The 21,219-nt window shown below is 42.8% G+C and overlaps 1 protein-coding gene across 3 annotated transcripts in view; it reads right to left on the bottom strand.

Annotated features, from left to right (window-relative positions):
* Window positions 1-504: 504 nt before the first annotated feature.
* PTPRB (protein tyrosine phosphatase receptor type B) overlaps window positions 505-21,219 on the bottom strand; it is a 65,391-nt gene continuing 44,676 nt past the window's right edge. For 2 of the 3 annotated variants that reach the window (XM_075427690.1, XM_075427691.1), the window contains 15 exons: window positions 20,647-20,796; window positions 19,141-19,384; window positions 17,924-18,030; window positions 17,312-17,411; window positions 15,532-15,615; window positions 15,398-15,415; window positions 15,211-15,292; window positions 14,691-14,781; window positions 13,405-13,481; window positions 12,464-12,598; window positions 11,242-11,364; window positions 10,869-11,032; window positions 9,483-9,618; window positions 6,263-6,383; window positions 505-5,207 (listed from right to left, as the gene is read on the bottom strand). In XM_075427690.1, the coding sequence (XP_075283805.1) occupies window positions 5,185-5,207; window positions 6,263-6,383; window positions 9,483-9,618; window positions 10,869-11,032; window positions 11,242-11,364; window positions 12,464-12,598; window positions 13,405-13,481; window positions 14,691-14,781; window positions 15,211-15,292; window positions 15,398-15,415; window positions 15,532-15,615; window positions 17,312-17,411; window positions 17,924-18,030; window positions 19,141-19,384; window positions 20,647-20,796 (1,655 nt within the window). In that variant the 3' untranslated portion in view covers window positions 505-5,184. The remainder of the gene's footprint in view (window positions 5,208-6,262; window positions 6,384-9,482; window positions 9,619-10,868; window positions 11,033-11,241; window positions 11,365-12,463; window positions 12,599-13,404; window positions 13,482-14,690; window positions 14,782-15,210; window positions 15,293-15,397; window positions 15,416-15,531; window positions 15,616-17,311; window positions 17,412-17,923; window positions 18,031-19,140; window positions 19,385-20,646; window positions 20,797-21,219) is intronic. The other variant, XM_075427693.1, reaches the window with a different exon arrangement.

Below are 21,219 nucleotides of genomic sequence, written 5' to 3'. Positions count from 1 at the left end.
ACCCTGAACTCACAAGAATGCTAATGGCTTTTGAGCATCGTGGAGAGCAGGAGGGGAAGAAATATATTAAGAAGCATGGTTTGGCTCCTCGGGTGGTAGGCAGCGATGGAGCTCCAGCGCGGTGTTAATTGGTACAACCGCCTGGTGAAACGTCTCTAAAAGAACAGGCACTCCGGTTCAAGATGCACTGTTCTTTCAAATGCCCATTGCATAACCCAGAGCATATTTGGTTTATTACTGGAGGAGGGCAGAGAATTGGGGAAGCGAAGGGAACAATGGTATCTTTCTGCACGGGCACCAACCTGGCCAGCTGGCAACAGCAGAGCCCCCTTTCCCCAACAGGCTGAGGCTTCTGATGAATTTAATGTTCTCTGAAGACCGTCTCGCTTGAAATCAAACTCACTTATGACCTTTTCTCTGAGCAGCCGGACAACAAAATCCATAATGCAAAGGCAGTCAAACAGAAGATGAGGACGTGATTTTTTTTATATGAATGGTTTATTCACAAACTATTTATAAAAATGTGTAAAATACACTCAAATATATTTGATTTGTTGACTGTAGCTAAAAATATAAAAATATACTTAACAACTGCATAAATTAAATTGACAATAGTAGCACAATTCTGTGTTCACCCAGTGTTTGTTAGGAACACAAATATAAGTAATTATATAGCATAATATGAGAATGGAATATGTGCTGAAGATGATTTCCAGACACTTTACTCCAGACACTGGCAAAGAATTTATGGCTAGCTACATTTCAAAATTGTGGTTTTTTTCACTGTAACATACTGCCCAGCTGTAGAGCAATATATATTTAGCTGCTTGACGTTACTTACAGTATTTCTTTAGCTTTCAAATAAACCAAGAAACAACCAAATCATCATGCATATCAACCTACTAGCATCGTCGACACTGTACGTGCCCACATTCCACAGAATTTGCTAAATTTAGCTAGTCCCTAGTCTCCAGTATTTCCTGCCAGTCTTCAAAACCAACTCCCAGTCTGGACTAGCTGTTGAGCTGCAAGGTCACTGATAATGGACCAGTTTGGCCATAGTGGTGCTACCAACAGGTCTGGAGTTTGACTTTGTCAGTCTGAACAGGACGGTCGAGGGTACAGGGCCCACAGTGAGCTGCCCATGTACAGGAGTGCACACTCCTCCCAGGGCTCACAGCTCCAGAGCCCGAACGTCTCTGACAGGGCTGTCAGGGGACCGGCGGCCATTCTGTATTGCATTTCATTCACACAGACTGCATGTCTGCAGTACTGCAAGAAATCTGAAGAAATGTAAGCGCCTGCCGTGCCACTCCTCGGCGGCGAAGCTGTGGCTGTGATAGGCTGCGTCTCTGAGGGTCAGACGCATTTCTCCCATCCGTGGCCCTGGGAGGAGACGCTAACACAGTGATTAGACGGTTATTGTTCTCCTCCCTCCTGCCCAGGCTATGTGCTCTTGTACTCCTATCTGTCTAGTAGTTAACTTTTTGCTTTCAAAGTCAAAGTGTAAATAACCGTATACCATACATAATATAAAGTTAGAGCTCACATATTTTCTTTTCTCTGTTCTACAACTGAAATTCATAGTACATCATGGCATAAAATAGTATTTCTGGCAATTTTAGGCATGTATATAAGCTGTATAAATAACCATAGCAGCAGAGAAAAATGTATAAAGTTGCACTTCTATGACATCTTCACAGTACGCCTATTTCTCTCACCCACTTTTGTGTTCCATTAGTAACAAAAAATATCATTTATCAACTCCAGCTATGCAAAATATTTTTTTTCTTCTACAATCGGTAGTGGATCTTGTAATTGTATTGCACAGATTAAAAAAACATTTATTACACTTTTTTCATTATTAAATAAACTTTCAATACAAAAATTTGAATTAACCTAAAAGCCCAACCCTGCAAGTGCTTCAGAAGTGGAATGGTATTCTTCAAGCGAGCATTCCAGTTGACTTTCACGAAAGTACTCGGGCAGCTTTGTGGACAATGCAGAGATTCACAGAACTGGGCTCCAAGTGTGCAAATCTTAGCTTATGGATCAGCGACAACACCAGCCTTGCTTTATAACATTATTATTGGGAAACATCAAGAAGGGAATTCTGAACAACAATCGCAAACGTTCAAAAGAGAAACGTCCTCTTCGGCAGAGGATGTCTATTTCCTTAAGAGTAGTCTCTGTTCAGCACACAGGCTCCTTCAAGTACATTCTTGTTACATCAACAATTTCCCATCAGTCCTGTTATTCAGCTTAGAGGCACAGTAAATATAATTCTTTATACTGATAAGTAGGTGTCTTATACTAACAAAATGCTACATAGATACTTTTTACTTGTTCTCAGTGGATTTACACTGGTTTCATATGAGCAGAAATGGCTAGAAAGCAGAACCAGAGCAATAATGTTTGTGTACAGCTTCACGCGTGATCTAGCTTGGCACAGATGTAAAGCTGCTCAAGAGCATTGTGCCAGAGTGTTTAAGGTCATCTGTCATGTTATTAAGTGATGAGGAGGAAGATGCTTATAAACTGGGTCCATTATTAGCTGAGAGAAAAGATGAGAATAGCTGTCTGCTACGACATCGTTGTTCTGGATGCACATTTGTGAACTCTGTAGGTGCGGAGGAGGGAGCTGAGAAACAGTGTTAAAATGAAGAGCAGAATGACGTGTGTGTTTCCGAAAATGATGAACAACACGCATGAATAGTATACAATCAGACTTATGCCCTCAGATCATATATTCTTGAGCGAGTTCCATTTCCCTCAGCATAAAAACTGACACAGTGATATATAGTATGAGATAATTTACAGGGTACACTTCGTACATCTTCACAGTGTAATTGTACTGCCGGTAACTAACATGGTGATCTTCGTTCCTCAGCTACCGTTGCAAAAAGAAAGGACTAAATGCAGCGCACGTAGCACAACAGCTATTTTCATGACGCCCTATGTTCAGCTGTTATTAGCGGGGTCAATGATTGATCTAAAGCTGCCACGCTTCTTTGTCCTTGCTTGCTAACCTAGAATCTGTCTAGCAGAGGAAACAGAGAGAAAAGGGGCCTGCAGAAGATTTGCAGATTTCTTTGTGGTTTTGCTTAGATTTCCCTCTGTGAAAATCGCTTCCACTACAATGCTAGTTCCCTTCTTCTTCAGATGCCATTATGGGTGGTGAGTCTTGAGGTTTGTGTGGGGCCAAATAAACTGTACAAGAGCAATGAGCAGTGTTTTTGCACAGAGACACTGAAAGGTTAACCAAGCCTAAATGCTCTGAGCAGCTGTGAGAGCTGATATCAAGGGTGGCTTCTGGGGCACACAGGGATATTTGGTCAAGAAAGGATGAGACTCCAGATGGAGTAGGAAGGAAGAGTGACTGTCAGGCTGTTTCCTTCTCTCTAGGAAAACCAGAGTGACATAGATGTGCACAGCCCTGCTGGTTCTGCTTCGGAACAATTTAAGAAAACTACATCAGAGCTGCATAGCAGCTTTCTTCAGCCATCGTCAGGCAGGTGTTCCTACCGCAAGAAGAGTGCGGCTCCAAAAAGCCATGGTGAAATCACAGCAGTCTGGGCCCAGGGCCACAGCAGTTCCTCAGTTAGGCACTTAGGTGGATTGGCTGATCCTCAGGAGGCCTTCAGAAATATTTATTTCTCTCCAAAATAAAAGTGGAATTTAGGCACTTGTCTTCAGCACCAGGCTGAGTTTTTTCTAGGTAAAGTATGGGTAGACACATGAAAGGAGAACTATCAAGCCCTTACTTCTTTTTGTGATGCAGAAGAACTGTGTACTGCCTCTTCCCTACCTGTTTGAAGAGCATTTTATACAGTTAAAGAACAGCTGAAGAGAGTGTTCAGTCCCTTGAATGAGAAGAAGCCTCTTTGCAGAGGAGAGAGGATATGCCTAATCTGCTTGGCTGGGCAGGGTACCTGGGGAGTGCTCTTTGTACTTCTTGCTAATCACTGAACGCTTTGAGTCATCTGATGGTCAGCACAGCCCTGCCAGACTACACCCCTGGTTTACTGATGAGCTTTTTCTATTCCAGCTGCCCTTGTGGTAGTGACATCTGGCAACACCTAAGCGGAGGAGTCTTTCTATGCAGACATGCTGGGGCCATGCCCTCCCTTTGCGAAAGCAAGTGGCATCCGAAGGAGAGCAATACTTGGGCCAGGGCAGCTATGCTGCAAGCAGCTTAAGGCCGAAGTCAGTTGTGTAAACTGCAGGATATACACCTTTATATGCCTTTATTTCAATATGGTTATAATCTCTCCACTTTTTTAGCTGTCATGGTACAGCACTGTTTTTAATGAGCTATGGAAGTTGCCAGACTTCACAACCTTACAGATCTGTTGCCATGAATGTCTGAGGCGTTTCCTTGAACACCTTTCTTACTATAACTATAAGCAAGTGAAAATGCACAGACAGAGGCTGTGGTCTGATTCTGCTCTGTTAAACCAGTGCAAAGAAATCGGAATGCAATCTGTCTCCCCTCAAAGCATGTCAGGGGGGGAAAGGTCTGCTCGACTTCACAGCAGCATATGTTTGATATTTTTCTACTATGTCACATCAGACTGAAACAGTTGCTTCTAGTGAGGTGGACCCTGTTTGGCTTGGCTGTTAATGAGCTCTGTAAAAGGTATGTCATTGTGTTATGGTTTATACCCACTTTTCTCAGATCAAAAGCAGTAAGTTTAAAGTGTAGAGTAGCATTGTAATTTCGATACAGGACTACTGTTCCCTTGCTTAATAGTAGCTTATTTCATCTCACAACACTGAACTAGTTAAAAAAATGAGGTTCTCCTTATAGGATTTTTCCTGTGTGTTACATGCCAATACTGCCCTAAAGGCAGCAGTCCTGTTAGCCATACAATTTAAAATAGTTTACATAGAACAGTTCATAAAAACTGTGATAAGAAAAAAATAGTATTATCTGAAGCTTAATATTAATATAAACAATATAGAAAAAACACATATTTACATAATGTCAAAATACAATTATATACAATAATATCTATTACACTTAAATTATATATCTTTAAGAAAATCACCAGACCAATAAATTATACAGTCTCAACAGAAAGGTCTGGCACCTTTCTAGTGCATGAAATACATACATAAAAAAACCCAAACAAAACCCCTAGTTACCAAATGTGGTCACAAAAGCAGATGTCTGTAACATTCTTAGTGCCTTGAATAAACAGCATCTGAAAGCAAGGAAAACTGAGATCAGAAAAAATAAAACAACACAGGTGGCTTCACGCTCAACTTTGCCGGATCACTACAGTGCTCTGGAAGATGGCTGTGTGGCAGCAGCACTGGCTGGTGACTGATGTGACAGCTAAAGAGCAGATCCCACCTCTGCTTTTGCTAGCACTTGCGGAACCGTGGTTAATTCAGTCCTTGCCTCCTCCAGGCCTGCTCTACCTGTTGGTGACAACTCTGATTCCTATGGGTTAGATCAAGAAAATTATTTTGATGTCTCATCATATAACCTCAATTCCTAATGTCCAAATTAGTGGAGCTAACGAGATCCTGCTGTTTGACCCTGAAAACTTCTACAGCCCTTAGGAATCAGCTCTACCAGGACACCCAGGACACCTCTGCTTACAGCTTCTCCAGACTGGTCATCTGGCCAAGAGAACAGGAGGTGAAGGGCAGTGCTAGTGCCAGGTTTGTTCCTCTGGCAATTCTTATTGCCAAAGGACTGGATACAGGCTAGGAAAAACTGCCTCGAAGGATGGAGAGTTGGGGGAGAAAGAAAGAGCACAGCCTTGGACACCTACATTATCCAGTCAAGGCAGATGGGAAGTCTCCTAAGGCCCCTGTAAGGTCAACCGCAGATGAGGGTGATTCAGGACAGAAATTGAACTCCACGAATGACAAAAAGCCCAGTGAGCCCAGCCAACAGCCTCAGTGTGCTTAAAAGAGGGTGGTGTAAACACTGGTGAGGTAAAGCAAGAAGCCAATATCATAATAGGGAAGGGGTTCAGTTCCCCCGAGAGCACAGAGTCATGCAGTGTGAGCCAGGGAGAGCATGCGGGTAAGGTAGGAGCAGGCAGAGATGTTATAATGACTGCTAATGGAGATAACTAATAAAGATGCAATTGCAAGAGTGACAAGAGCAGAGGAGTGAAGAAATGAAGGCCCAGGAAGAAAACAAATATCGATGGCAAGGGATAGCACAATTTTCCCCCTCAATTACATTGTCAATGAGCTATTACATTTGAAACATTTTACAATTTGATAAACTTGTACTTACCTCTGTGATACTCTGGATTCACATTTTCATATATTGGAAACAAGGGATTCTCTTGTTCACTGCGAAGTTTTCTGGCTCTTAACACATCTCTCACACATTGATGTAGATATACGTATTGACACTACAAAATAATTTCTTTTTAAGTCACTGGGAAATTTTGTAATATGACTTTCTGTATTGTGAAAAATCATTACAGGCTAACTCCCTCACACAAAATCAAGGGTGGTGTTAAAAATGAAAATATGCTTCTAGAATCAATCTCCTTTTCACAACAGTAATGCAGGAAACATCTGTGATCACCTGTATTTAGAAATGCTATCAGTACAACATAAATGAACATAATATGTTTTGACGGATCATGTCATGAGTGAAAGCTCTATCAAACATAAGGCATAATTTGATATGATGCTGTGTTTGATACTTACTACTTCTGAATGCTTTGGTATAAAGTACATGTAACAGAATTAACACATACAGGGAAGCACACGGAAGAGACAAACCATTTCCTCATTTTTTGTTGTGAAAAGAAATATTTTCAACAGAATTTTATCATAATATATCTCACAGAACTTTGATGAACCCAAATTTTCTGGCAAAAGCAGTATCTTTTTGATCCATTATAAGATTGCTTCTGACTATGCTGCAAATGACAGACTGTCTTTTCTGAAGAGTGCCTTGCATAGAAGAGAGCTAAGATTACATCCACAACCAAAATAGGGGAGGTCAGCATGTTATTGACTGTTTATCAAACTACCTTGATAGAACAGATTGTTAAATCCCCACTCTTAGCTGTTCTTTGTGGTTGATGACATTATAATTTTTTTATTAGTGTAGCATGGTACCCAAAAATTAGGCCGAGCATCTTTCTTTACCAAGGTGTATCTTTTTAATATTGCTTTATCTCAAAGACATAATTTATCCAATAAGCATATACATTTTCTCCCCTCACATCTTCTTATATTTCACAAGAAATTCAGCTATTGCTCTGTGCATTTTTCTCAGTGGTCTGGCTCTGGGAAAGTGAGGATGCCCACTGTTCTGCACATACCGCTGCTGCCTCCGCGGAGTAGAATCCTGCACCCCAGCCACCACTTCGGTGGAAAGCTGGCCAAAGCATGGAGACTTCCTTTGGCAGAGACTGTTCGGGACTGAAATGGCGGACAGCCCCCTGCCCATATTACAGCTGCTGTACTGAGCCCACGGCCTTTTGAGCTGATGGACACAGCTCTCTGTTACTTCCCTGCACATCTCCAGCTGCAGTCTCTTGTCTTAAACAGCTTTCAGCCAAGTCTGAAGCAGGGGCAGTGTTTTGTTGCTGCTGTTTTACTGTGACTGCATAACATCAAGCAGGATGGTGCTGTGACCTTTGGCTGAAGCATCTCATTGCAAACAGTCCTGTCTGCTGGCCTGTGCTCCCCAGTGGGATTTGGCTTCCACCACACCAACACTGTCTTAGCTTTTATCTCAATCCCCAAACAGATTGTGGAAGCCAAGACATGAATGATAACACCAGGAACTAGGGTCTTCACACACACCAAATGGAGTTTGTGGAGCAGATCTTTCTTCACCCTCTCCCCACCTACTCTACTTTTTCTTAAAAGGTGTGTAAGAATTACTTCATAATTCACTGCTCATTGCAAACCTTGAATCACCATCAAAATCCAGGATAAATTTACTTCATTTTCTTGCAGGAGAATGAGAGATTGTATTGCTTGTGCTCCAAGCTGCCTTGATGAAAGACAGTTCCAAATCAGAAACCATATACAGATGCAACTGACAGTTCAGATTAGTAAGACTTGCTGAGGATACAGCAGCTCTGTGGCTGTGCACTGTTACAGCTCCAGAGGGGTAAGCATGTGTGAGCTGCAAAAGCTTTCTGTCAACCCGTCTCTGGGACGCTGATTGTGCATTCTTCCAGGGACAGGACTGGTTACAACAAGCATCTGAGTAAGACTTGAGCCACTGCTGGTTTGATGCAGAAGTGCATGTAGTGCTGGCAGTTGGAAGGTGGGGTGCTCCTCACTGTTGCTGTAGCTATTTTGCTTGGGTCTGGCTGCCTTTTGACTTAGATGTCTTGTCAAGCTCATGCCAAAGGTGGGCTTTGTATCATGCAGCTTTAGCTGTCTGTAAGCCTGGTGCTTACAGATTTGAGGTAGTTGCCTCTTTTCCAGCTAGTGCAAAAGAGCCACCATCCCGAGATGCTTGTCTGCCTTTGCTGACTACAGCTGATGGGAATGTAGCAGGTGAGATAGACCTGTCTCTGAGGATGCCCAGACCAGGCTGAGAGCCTGTCTCCCCTCCAACAGGAGGTCTTCTGTGATTAAGATAGTTCCAGGAAATCTCTCTTGCATTCCCAGCTGAGCCTCCCTTTATACACATGTGTGACTTTTACATCTATCAGGAAGCGCTGTCGCTGATATTTTCATTTCCAACTTGCAACAGAGCTCCATTAGTATCAACCTACAGGCAGACTCATCAAACTTGTTCTGATTCCTCTATTAACAGTTCACAGGGAAAATGTAAAGACTGCCTCCACAACTCGCCTTTATTAAATCAGCTCCTAACTGTTTAGCTGCTACTAGTGCAAAGTGATTTTCTTGCAGTTTTAAAAGCACAGAAAGAAATCCCAAACATGCACATTTTCTGCACTTTAAGAATAAATGTACTTGCTTTTGCATAGTGTGATAGGAGAATGCTGATCAACTTTCCAATACCATTAATGAAAATGACAGAGCAGCTCAATAAAAAATGAACTGCAAAGCCACAAGGTCACAGTGCTTAGTTTTAACATTATGTACATCTGATTTTCTTTGCCCTCCATTCCTTTCCCCTGTTATGTTGACCTATCTGTCTGGTTTAGGCTTGTTTTCCAAACCCATCCCTGAAGGACCTCTCCTGGTTCAAAGCTTATTTACTGGACACTGCATTAACACAACAATGTGCTGTTAAACTTCTGCCGCATAGCACTGCTGGGGTTATTGTGGACCAGTGCCAACAGGAGAGATCTATAGGAAACCTAGCTACTACTCGTCATGGTTTGGACCTGCTGTATGACAGCCAATGGAAACAATCCTGAACTAGAAATTCTCACAGAGCTAAAATGTATCTAACTAGTATTTCACAGTGGAGTAACTGTGACGTGCTTTGAGAGCCTTTAAGATGAGAGACTGATTATTATCAGCAGCTGGTGTTGCTGTACTGTAGGCTACCCAAAACTTACCTCTGTCTGAACCATGTGAACCCGGTGAAGCCTTAGATCATGTACTGCTGCATAAATGTCAACAGTGTCCTTTGAATCCAGCTGTTGCAGAATTCGGTCCAGTGCAATGAATGTGCCAGTCCTGCCAACACCAGCACTGGAAAAGAAAACAACCCAAAAGACTTAAAGGGAGGTGGATCAAAGCATTCGCTATCTTCAAATGATACTTTTATACAGTTCAGATCTCCAGGGTGAGAAGATCATTGCTCAAATGGCATCTCTGGGACTTCAAATACTTTGAAGTGGAATTTGTTTAGGAGGGAGGAAAGGATAGCGATGGTGGAGGTATCTCTGGTACTGCCCATACTGCTTTCTGCTTAGGATTAACTCAGTCATTGAGATACACTGGGAGATTGCATCTGACTGCGACTTTTAAACCTCTTCTCTTCAGGGATGAACCAGTAGGCTTGTTTCTAAAAGATCACTTGGTTTGTGCCTTGTGGAAGGGCAGAGTAAGGCAAAGCATCCCAGAGTTCCCAGTAGCTGAAATGCTGTGAGGTGGGGTCTGGAGACTGGAGGCCGGAAAGAGGAAAGTTGACCTGCCAGTGATACAGTAGACATCTGACATGTTGCAGCACATGATGTACAGGCAGATACAGGTGGGGTCATGTAAGGTACATGCCTCAGCCCACACAATGGGTGAAGGAATCAGATAGATACTACATTCAGGTAGTACCAGTGAGCATATGGCTTTATCGGCAGATACACCCAGCACCATACTGCACTCACTCTCTCACCCTGTAACCCTATATTCTGCTGCAGCTGGCCAGTGGATCATGGATCAGGCAGTCCCATTTTGCCTTTTTTGTTAAAGTGTGTAGGGGTGGATCACAGAGCAGAGGAAAAACTGCAGCCCTATGGCTGCCAGAGATAGCACAACAGCAGGAGAGCATGTGAAGGCAGTAAGGAGAGGGAGTCTCAGTCAGAATGGGGAAAAGGATGGATCTGCCAGCTAATCTCAACATCCATCCCTAGTCAGATTCACCCTCGGTATATCTCACCTTTTCAGAACACCCCTTTGTGATTCAAACTTTGGGCCACAGTAGCAGCACACAGGTAATTTAAGAATGCAAAAGCTTATGAGCAATGGCAGCTTTAGTGCTCTCCAGTGGTCCCACAGAGGCACAGTGATTCCCTGAGAATCATTTTCGGGGCATCTCCAGGGTGAGGTTGTGAGTGAGTGTATGTGCCTTGGGAATGCTGCTGTGATGTATCTGGAGACTTAAGCCCATCAGCTACCTCTCAGGTTCTGTGGCTGCCCACAGCCTAACAAGGACGAACATTTGGGATCTTCCCAAGCGTATGCACAAAGGCTCTGTGCTGCTGACCTTTTCCTGCTGCACACACCTGCAGTGCACAACAGTTGGTCCTGTGCCTGGGGTCCTGTTGATATAATCCCTTACAGTTCTGACAAATTGGATCAGGGACTGGGTGGTCTCTGGCACACCATGATCTGGCCAGATAGTGTAGTGGAAGTGACGAATGAGCCTTGTTGAGTCAAGCTGCTCTTCCTGTTGGGATACAAAAGTGTGGGTCATTACAACAGATGAGAGAGGAGGGGACACACACAACATGCACCTTCAGAGCAAATGCCACAGCTGCCACCAGAGATGAGCTGGGCATGACACAACTGTGCTACAGCAAAAGAAACTTTCCTAATTTAGCCTTGCAGGTGTTTTTAAGCCAACTAATTAAAAAGAAAAGATGAACACAAACATACACTGCAGATTTTAAACTCTCTTATTGTCCATTCTGGGAGCACTGATTCAGACAGCATCTCAACAATGAGGTCTCCATAGTACAAGGAATCCTGGTCAAGCGGCCAGTAGTGATCACATTTCACCTGCAGGGACACAGAAAAAGACAGATTTAGGGTCAGTAACAGCTGTAAACAATGCCTCCATCCAGCACTGGCAGAAGGACACTTCAGACCTCCTGTGCCTGAGGCTGAAGAAAGAAAGGCAGCAACTGAATTCAGAGAGATGCCACCCCCTGCCATGTCACCTCAACAAACAGGGCCTGGCATGGGAACGTGCTAGGATGGGGCTGGGAAGTGGAAGTTCTCATCATAGATGTTTGTGATGGGGGGAATGGGAAGCACTTTGCTGATACCCTCTTCTGGATGCCACATTTTCTGTGTCAGCTCTTCTCAGAGGTCTGCTTGGATGAGAGCTAGGCCTCCAGTGCCCACTTCCCCACCTCTTGCTGAGACATGACAGTGGTGTCCCGGTCAGAGCCAGTGAAGTGCAGAAGGAGACAGGCGGCTGCCTGTCCTGCATCCGCTTTCACCATCTCCTCAAGAAAAAATGGTAAACTGAAAGGAAATATCCCCATATATGCCACTAGATGATCACTACTTCAAGTTTGTTTAATCTTTTTGCAGATCTAGTCCCTGCAAAGGGTGCAGGATGTGGTCATACTTGGGGAGGTGGATTGCTGAGACAGCTAAATAACCTACCAACACTTACACTCAGTAAGACTGTTAAATGCATGAGTGGTCTCTCTGCTTACTACCTCAGGGCTTATGCATCAGAGAGAATTCCATGTACTTAATGAATAACATTTGCCCTCTAGAGCTTATATTTGAAGAAGTAGTTGATCAGAGCTGATGTTATAAACAGGTATTTTTTTGCTGGTGGTTGTCCTTCTGCATGGTTATGGGGATTATATCAGTACTAGTGAGCAAAGTCCTGGATCAGAGACCAGAAGCACTGAGCTCTGTTCGTAACTCTAGCCTTGACATACTGCTTGATCTTGGGACGGTTACTGCATCCTCACTTCACAGCCTTAATCTGTCTCCAGTCTTTAGATTACACCTCTTATCTCTTACTGTACACCTCCTTGACTGGGGCCTTTGGCATTAGTGTGATGCAAATAATAAGCATAAAACTTTTAACATATGTTAAAACAGTCATTAATAATAAAGAAGAGTCACTGCTTACCCGGCCCTTCTCAACACACTGGGTTACCATGACAATATTGTGAACATTTTGCTCCCATGCCATCTTCCAGAACTCATCTTTGGTGCCAGGCAAAGGGCCCTGAGTCGCTATGTATTCCCTGCGGAAACTATTGCCCTGCAGGTAGAGAACTCATTAGTTTCCATCAAGGCAGAAAAAAAGATCTTCTAGCAGCTGAACAAGCCATGGGGTTGCAGCCAGGGCTCTGCAGCAACAATGCCCTTGCTGGGACAATAGTTTTGAGAGCTAAATTGCTGCCTTGGACCTGGAAGCAGAAGGTTGGTTGGAGCAGAGAGAAGGAAGAGACTGTGGCAGTGTATTTAAATACTGTTCCTTTTGTGGCAGTCAAAGCTTTTCATTGTTCTATTGTGTTCAGCACAGTCTGAAGCAATTCTGGAACTACTAGGGGGTTTTGTTATATTTACTGTTTTTAATAAATGAGCTGAGTTCTGGCTTGAAATCTGGATTGCTAAAGCCACTGCTATTATCAATCACAACTCTTTGGCAAAGGGCATTATTTTAATCTCAGCCAGTTTCACCATTCTGCAAGGTGCCAACACTGTCAGGATGAGCTACAGCCCCACAATGAGGATGCCACCTGCAGCGATAGCTACCGTTGTTGTGGACACTGTATAGAACCAGTGACCTTTAAAAATGTGTCCTTGGCCTATTAGACCTGATATCTTACATAACTACAGCAATCCAAGAAAGTGTCCTTAAGTGCTGGGTAAATCACTCACAGTTAACTTAATGGCAGTCAGATAGCCTTTCAGCACACCCACAAAATGAGTTCTCAGACTTTTAGCTCAAGTGAAATGAAGGGGGAGGGGAGCCTTAAGCATACAGCTTTATATTCAGTTTTAGATGAAGGACAAATTACCACTGGAGGGAGGACTGTAAAATACCATCCTTGAGTCACTTACTGGTATGTAGCTTGCATTAATGTAGTCTGAGCAAGGGTCATCATCCACATTGGAAAGCTTCACTCTTGATGTATCATCTAGGAAGAAATTGATTACAAGAGGCTTATGGCTAGGTCTTGATTTTCAGTCCTTCTCCTATTTACAGAAATGCATTTGAAAAGGACTAGCAGCATTATTACACGGGTTTTATATGGAGGGCTAATTTAGAGGGATAATTGTTTATATTTGCACTGCCTCTTTCATCCATGAGTTCTATGGAGTGTTCCAAAGACAAGGAAATGGATGACTGAGAAGGAAGCAACAAATATCCCAGAATTCCTCTGCTAAGTTGCATAGGATTTGTTATGGCAGCAAAAGAGCCACAACAGCATTCTCCTTTGTTCCTGGCAGCAGTGTGCTGCACTGGAGAGCAGTGGCCAGTGCTGCCCTTGAAAGAGCAGCAGTGCTTCAGTGGTCTACACGACTCCCGAGCTAACATGTGTGAGCAGGCCAACTGTCTTCCCTAGGTAGAGGGCCCTCTGCAGAGAGGTACACAGTGCCTAAGCCACCAGGTCACTGATTGTGAGATAGTGCCATGCTGGAGCTCAGTCAGGTGTTGAATTTCTTGTACACCATGGGCATGGTCCCCAGTCTGGCATGGCAGGCAGAACACAGGAGATGCTGTGAAGCTGTGCTCCAAGGACATATCACACCGAGTGGCAGGACAGCAAATGGAGCAGCAAGCCATGTGGTGTTCTTCCTTGATGCACAGCATGTGTTACCTCCAAAACTGCCAGAGAGGAGCTTAAAGGGGGAAACTCTCAATGACAGCTCTTGCCTCAGGAGAACAGGGCTCACCTCACATGTGTGTCTTCCCATGCAGAACCATGGTTCTAGCTCTACATTTTATAGTAGGTTTGCTGTGTTCTCTGAGAAGGAAGATTTGGTAAGGCTGTCAAAAAGCACTGAATGGATGATATCCCCTATGTAAACAACCCAACTGTTACTTCTGCTATCCTTGTTATCAGCAGTGACTGAACACCCATAACAGCTGGAGCTTTTTCTCTCTAGTCTGAATGGTAGTCATTACACCTCTAGTGCAAAATGAAATTACTGGTCTATGTGAAGCCATTCAGGGCCATACATCATCTGCCTCCAAGCACCAGAACCTGAGCTGGCAGAGGTATTTCATCTCTGACAGGAAGGAGGGAAGGGATTGGCAGCACTCTCTTTTCCACTAGGCTTGCTGAAAAAAGTGAAAAATAGCTGGTGTGATGTAATATTACATAACCAAAACTAAAACTCACAAGGCAATATATTATTGTATCGATTTTTCCCTCTGTTCTCTGGCAGAAGTGCTATGTCACATGTCTGGTTTCGACCCACATCTTTTAAGTCCTGCAAAAAAAAGTAGGAATAAAATGTCAGGTGAACATAATTAAAGGACATGACAGTACAGAGGGACACAGTGCTTATCAGCTCTCAAAGGCCATGGAAAGACAATGCATGGTTTTTTGAAAAAAACAAACAGAAATTAAATAGCTAATCATACTGATTTAAAGCAACCGCATGGCTGGAAGGTGCTTTCCATGCTGTATCACAAAGGTGTGCTGAACAAATGAATGCTCCTGACCTCAGCTGGAGGCTGCCAACCAGAAGACGTTGGTTTCTGCATTAGGACTAGTGGAGTTCAGGTGATACTCTCAAACTGATTTGGATTTTTGTGATTAAGACAAAAAAATGCAGGCCTTTCTAATGCATTAACCCATCGATCCAGCCAGCCCGACCCTTCATAAAGCAAGTCCTTTGCCTAGATTAGGATCCCACCTCATACTCCTTGGACAGGAGGTAGTTGGAGTCTGCTTGAAGTTTGGTGAAGTGTGCTTCAAAATGACTGACTTTGATCGGACTAAAATATTCAACAGGAGGAAGAAAATCACAGGATGAATCACAGTCATAATTTATCCAGTTGGTTATCAAGAAACTTTTTTAGGTATTAATTTTTTCTTTTTACCTGGAAGTTTTCCGGTTCCTAGAAATGATTTCAAAAGAAAAAGAAACACTTCATCAGTGAGTGACCCGATGGGACTGTTAATCCTTGATGCCATATTAAAATAGTGCTCTTAGAAACAAAACTTTTGATGTTACCCTTTTTGCCCCAAGTTCAGATGGACTGACAGTGGCCTGTCCCTGCGAATGCTCAGTCTTGCTGCAGGTCTCTCATGGCCATTGCTGGAATAGAAAAGGAAGGTATTCTGATTTACCGTTATGTTCTGATACTGGTAAGAGCTGCCAATAACATAATTTACATTGGAAAAAAGGTTGGTAAGCTGGAAATCAAGAATTTAAGAAAGTCTGTTTTGATGTAAGGCTCTGATCATGTGACATTGCTCTTAGCTGTGGCACAGACTTTTCTTGTACTTTAGTAATAGTGATGCAGAGCATACGCATGTGCACATGCAATAAGACTTCTTTCTTGCACTGAAACACTCACAGCCCAGCCTATCGTTAAGGAGGGCGTCCTATGTTAAGACGGGCCCTAAACTCATTGATTCTCTGCATGCAGATAGAAACATGTAGGTAGATTTTCAGAGCTGTAAAAGGTCTACAGCTTCCAGCACATCCACTCTGCAGACCAGGTCTCTAGGAGATGCCCAGGTGCGTAGCAGGAGTAAGTGGCAGCACCACAGTGGCCTTTGGGAAAGCTGTAGAAGTGGTACTGACCCCATACAGTCAGTGTTGCCTTTCGTTCTTTCACTGCCACCTCCTCCTTCAACACACCTTAGAGAATGCTTTCTCTTTATGTATGATAAGGGAAAATCATACCGATACTTGCAGTCCTGCTGGCTATATAACTCACAACAAGAAACCACACTCTCTCTGAAGTTTATCTATGCTAAAAAAATGCAACATGCAAGGTGGAAAACACATCAATCTGCACTCTTTTCATGCTCTATATGTCACTATGTACTGAGATGGTTAGGAGTGCACAAGTCTATACATACAAAAACAGACTTTATTTACTATTGCTAATGATTTATGCCACTTTTTTTGGGTGGTATATAGAGGAATACACTGAATTTGTTCATAGAGCCTAAGAATAGCATTGCTAAAGGGTAAATCCACTCTGGTTAAAAGCTACAAATAGTCAGAAAACATTTCTTTTCCATGTGAAATTCTGGCCTCTGAAAAGCAAATTCAAAACAAAATAGACCTAATCTAGTACCAGTTAAAGAGCTGAATTTCACATTTTCAGAGTTTCCCACGTAATGGAAATGTTGTATTTTTTTTTATTTCAGAAACCACAAGGAATTTCACATCAATAATACCTTTTCCAAACCATGCAAAATGGTTTAAACCTTTTTTCAAAGTTAAGACAGAGTATTTCACTTTTAAAAAAAAATATTTTAACTTCACTCTTTTAGATTCATCTATAATATGAAACATACAACTATAATCAACAAAAATCTGAGAGTAAAGTTTGAACTAATCTTTTGGACACTGAGGTAATGTCACACTTCTAAGATTTTTGAACAGTTTCAAAACCTTCTGATCTAAACCACAGATGAAATGAATTTAAAACATTTCATTTTTGACAACAGACATTGATTTTGGATAACAAACCAGTTTTTCAGAAATATTCAGACTCCTACTGTAAACTGAAAGTTACAAGGATACTTCATGGGATAATTCTGACTAACATCAGTAGGTGTTTGAATCTTCTACCAAGAATATATAGATCTCTTAATACGTAAGTCACTAGTTCTATACTTAGTATGTAAAGATGTTGGGGGACACAGATTTTATCTGTTGAATAGTTCAGTGCATTCCTCCAATTTTACAGGTACGCTTTAAAAATTGTATTGCTTAAATCAATATAATTTGACCTTACTTCAATAACAGAGACTGACAAAGGGACTCAACTTACCTAACTTTTTGTCTGCAGACAAATAAAGCAGTAACAGCCACTAACATCACAATCAGAAACAAGCCAGCACTCACACCTTCAATAACTCCAAACAGAGGCTCTAGAAACAAAGCAGTATATTTATGAGGAAAAGATACGAAGAAACAAAGAATCAATAACTTTCAGGGGATATGTTATTATAAGCTAAAGAAAATGGTGAAACACAAGGCAATGTAAGGCATTTAAACACTTAACTAAAAGCTGGCCTTGATTTTCTGTTCTTGTGTTTTCCAAACATTATATAGAATCTTTCACTCCCAACCACAGCAAAAGAAAGCACAGCCCCATTACATGGGAGTTTGGTTCTCTTTCACTTAGAGCTTTCTTGGTGATGGCTTCACTGAGTATTCACCCTTTCCTCTACAGTCAGCGGCTTCATCAAGCAGTCCTCTGAGTTTTCAGGCTAAGGATGGATAAGCCATGGCTCCAGCCTCCTTTCATAGCAGCTTTCAGTACATGCATGACAATCTGTCGTTGTTCCACTCCTTGCTGATATTTCTACACACCAGAGTGTTCTGAGGCACAATATATAATCATGTGCTACAGTCATTGAAAAACAAGCCTGAAACTAACCTGCCTCTGTAGTGATCGGTAAAGAGAAGAAGGTGTCTGCAAAGAGCGGTGTAGGTAGTTCCTTCGGGTCTTCGCTGAAGAGCTGGGTAAAAGCCCGTATGCTGATCCTAAAAAAATAGTGCAGTTACAGTTAGAGCTCATCAGATGTTCAGAACCAACAGCAGAAAAGTCAGAACTCATTTGTCCCTCAGAGCCAACTAAAGCCTTTCTAGTGACCACTGACAGCTCTTAATGCAGGTGCCTGAGAGCCCATCGAGCACAGATGGAAGGCTCTGAAGTACCCTGGCAAAGGTAACAGGTGGGGCTCTGGCTGCTGGCACACACTGCCTGACCATGCCTGAGGGCAGGACTAGCAGAAGCTGCAGCGGGGAGAGGACTCAGAAATGTTTCTCAGTGGGGACAACTTTTCCCTTCATGTGGCTGGATGGGGCTGTGCTAATGGAGAAATGTTACAGTCCTCTTAGTTCTCCTGGTAACATGGGTATTTCCCAGACTGAATTTTTGGGAAATGTGCTCTAAGGCGAGCAGACTGTGGTAGGGTAGCACTATCATGATGATGACGAAGCAGCTGAGAGGCATGATGTACACTGCCTGGTAAGTGTCTTCTGTCCATGTGGCTGTCCCCTGAGCAGCTTGCAGACGTCTTGGGAGGGTGTTCACCCGCAGGAGGGGTGTGACTGAGCTGCACTGGAGACTGTGTAACTGCTGAGCCCGGTCTTGACAGTTGCCTGCTTCTAAACTCTACAGCTAACCCCAGCCTAGCTCTGGAGCCTGGTGATGGTGCCATAGGTTAGAATAACCTCCAGGTTTTTCCAGCTTGTTCCAAAGGACTGGTGTGGGGTAGTGATGGCAGACTGAGTGAAGCATCCTTGCCTTCTCCTGTTAAGTACTCTTCTGACTTAGCTGATGGTCTTCAGCCTTTCCAAAGAAAGATTTAGCAGATATAGGAGAGCTTGCCATCCAGTTAAGGAAAATAAATAAACCTATTCACGGCACAGAGTTTTGTGCATAATTAATCATATCATTCCCATGCTAGTGCGGGACTGGTTCATACCTGTGGAATGGGGGCACGGATAAAGCTTTTATAAATTCACAGTGAAACACAAAGAACATCATGCAACCCAGTTATCAATCTATAGGAGCTCATGTGTATTGGGCATCCAGACAGTGCCATGCCTAATAATGTGACAGAGCACAATTACCAACATAAATCTAACCTATAAGCAGTTCGAGGCTTTAGAGGTCCATCGCAGAATTTTTGCTGATCTGGATCACACCTTCCTCCCAGATTTTCCATTTCTCCTCCAAGCTTAATGTCAAAGGTTTTATAGTCACTGTCAGGGTTTTCAGCACATCTACTGGCAAAATAATTTGTCTGGTAGATGCGTATAGAGTCATTGTGTTTGTACTCCAGGTAGGAGGGTAATGGGTGCTGCTCATCAGGCTTTGGTCCTTCACTGCCTACATCACGTGCAGAGAAAGACAGAAGGTTTACATACCACAGTCATTAACGTAAGCAGGTTGAAGCTATTGACAGACATATTCTTATCCAATTTTCTAGCATTTCTTGGAGGCTGCACAGGCTACCTTGTGAATACAAAGCTACGGTTGTTAGGGTAGCTTGTTTCTAGTACCAGTCTTGCTATTATTTTTCTGGGGAACTTCAGACAGACATCCTCACAAGACCTGAGTGCGCCTTCTCCAGACAAAATGCTGCAATAGGCATACACAGGTTAAATTCAATGCTATGACATTTTTTCCTGTGCTGTTGGTGAGAATCTCTGTGATCCAGAATCCTGGATCCTACCACCAGCTATTTCAAAAAGCAAGTTAAAAAAAAAAAATCCACACACGGACAAGCCTACTGTATATAGAGAAAAACTGCAATAGCAAATGACAGGAGTCTCATGAACGGAAACTCACAGTAATGTGTAAAAGACTCAGGCAGGCAAAACCACAGCAATGAGTAGTCCCTTTCTCAAACAGCTTTATAGTCTGCACAAACATGACACAGAAGACAGTGGAAATATTATATATTATTTTCTCCCCTAAGGTCTGATGGACAGAGAGATTAAGAAACTTTCTCAGGGGTCACAAAATATGTCCAGGCACACCAGTAGATGAAGTCACTGCTAAAACCAAGGTATTGATTGTTAAGACATCCACCTGTTTTGTCACATATAGGTCAATTGCAGAAAGGGAGGTTTACATGCACGCTACAAGGGCAATTTTTGTTCTGTTTCATGGTGCTGCATGCAAAGTTGTTTTCTTCAGTAAGCAAACACCTCCTGGAAGATGCTGTCTTTGCCTTTTCAGCACGGCTTACTGAGGTTTTCCAAAAGAGTTGCCTTAGTGTTCCCACCCAACATTTAAACTACCTTTTGAGGTCTGTGCACAGCAAGGCATTTTCTGCTGTGTCCACGGCCAATGGCATCCAACATCGGTCTCCTACTGTGGAAATTTCCTGAACATAATTGAGACCACACCCTAGCATACAGAGGCTAACTACTGCTTCTGGCTGAGCTCTGTCGTTGCCACTGACCCTCTCAGGAGAAGACTGAGTTCATAAGTGCCCAGGCTAGGGAGCAGGTATAGATCCAAAAGCCCTGTGAAACTCAGCCACTGGATGAGGAGAAGCTCCTTTGCTGTGTAGCGATGGGGTGGACCTCCCCATGTAACTCATATAGGCTGAAGAGCGAATGGTATTAAATCATGAAACTTACCATCAGCCTCTCGCACAACCACAGTAAAGTACTTCACAGCTCCATTAGTGTCACTAAACCAGCTGCAGTTAAAAGTGAAGTTGATGGAGGATTTGGTAATAAGCACCTCTTTCTTGTTCACCCGTATGTCTGGAGGTGGCTGAGGGGGACCTGAGTAATTTAAAAAAAAAGAAAAATATAAAAATAAAAAAGCATTATCTACGTATTTGCTGTGAACTACACCAAGTAAGGGAAATGCAGTTGTTAATAAAGCTCATCTGACCGGACCCAAGTCTCTGATTCTATTCTCTTATTCTTTTTGCAATCAAGAAAGTGTGTTCACCTCCCACAGGGAAACTGCCAAAGGATAAAACAAGCCAGCAGAAAGTTAACCATAATAAGTGGCAGCTCCTCAGCAGGAATTCCTGCAGAAGCCCACACAGAAATGCATTAAAGTCTTGCTAAACCTATGAAATCAGAAATTGTAGTGGCTAAAAATGACATAGGATTAAGCCAGGTATTTGGAGGCCACTTAGCACACCCACTACAGGAAGTTACCTATTTTTAGCATCTAAATTTCTGCTTCATTTTCCA

This window comes from Opisthocomus hoazin, chromosome 8 (genome assembly GCF_030867145.1).
Source record: "Opisthocomus hoazin isolate bOpiHoa1 chromosome 8, bOpiHoa1.hap1, whole genome shotgun sequence".
Taxonomy (NCBI): Eukaryota; Metazoa; Chordata; class Aves; order Opisthocomiformes; family Opisthocomidae; genus Opisthocomus; species Opisthocomus hoazin.
The sequence above is the reverse complement of the archived record's forward strand: the minus strand, read 5'-3'. Positions and strand labels throughout refer to the sequence as shown.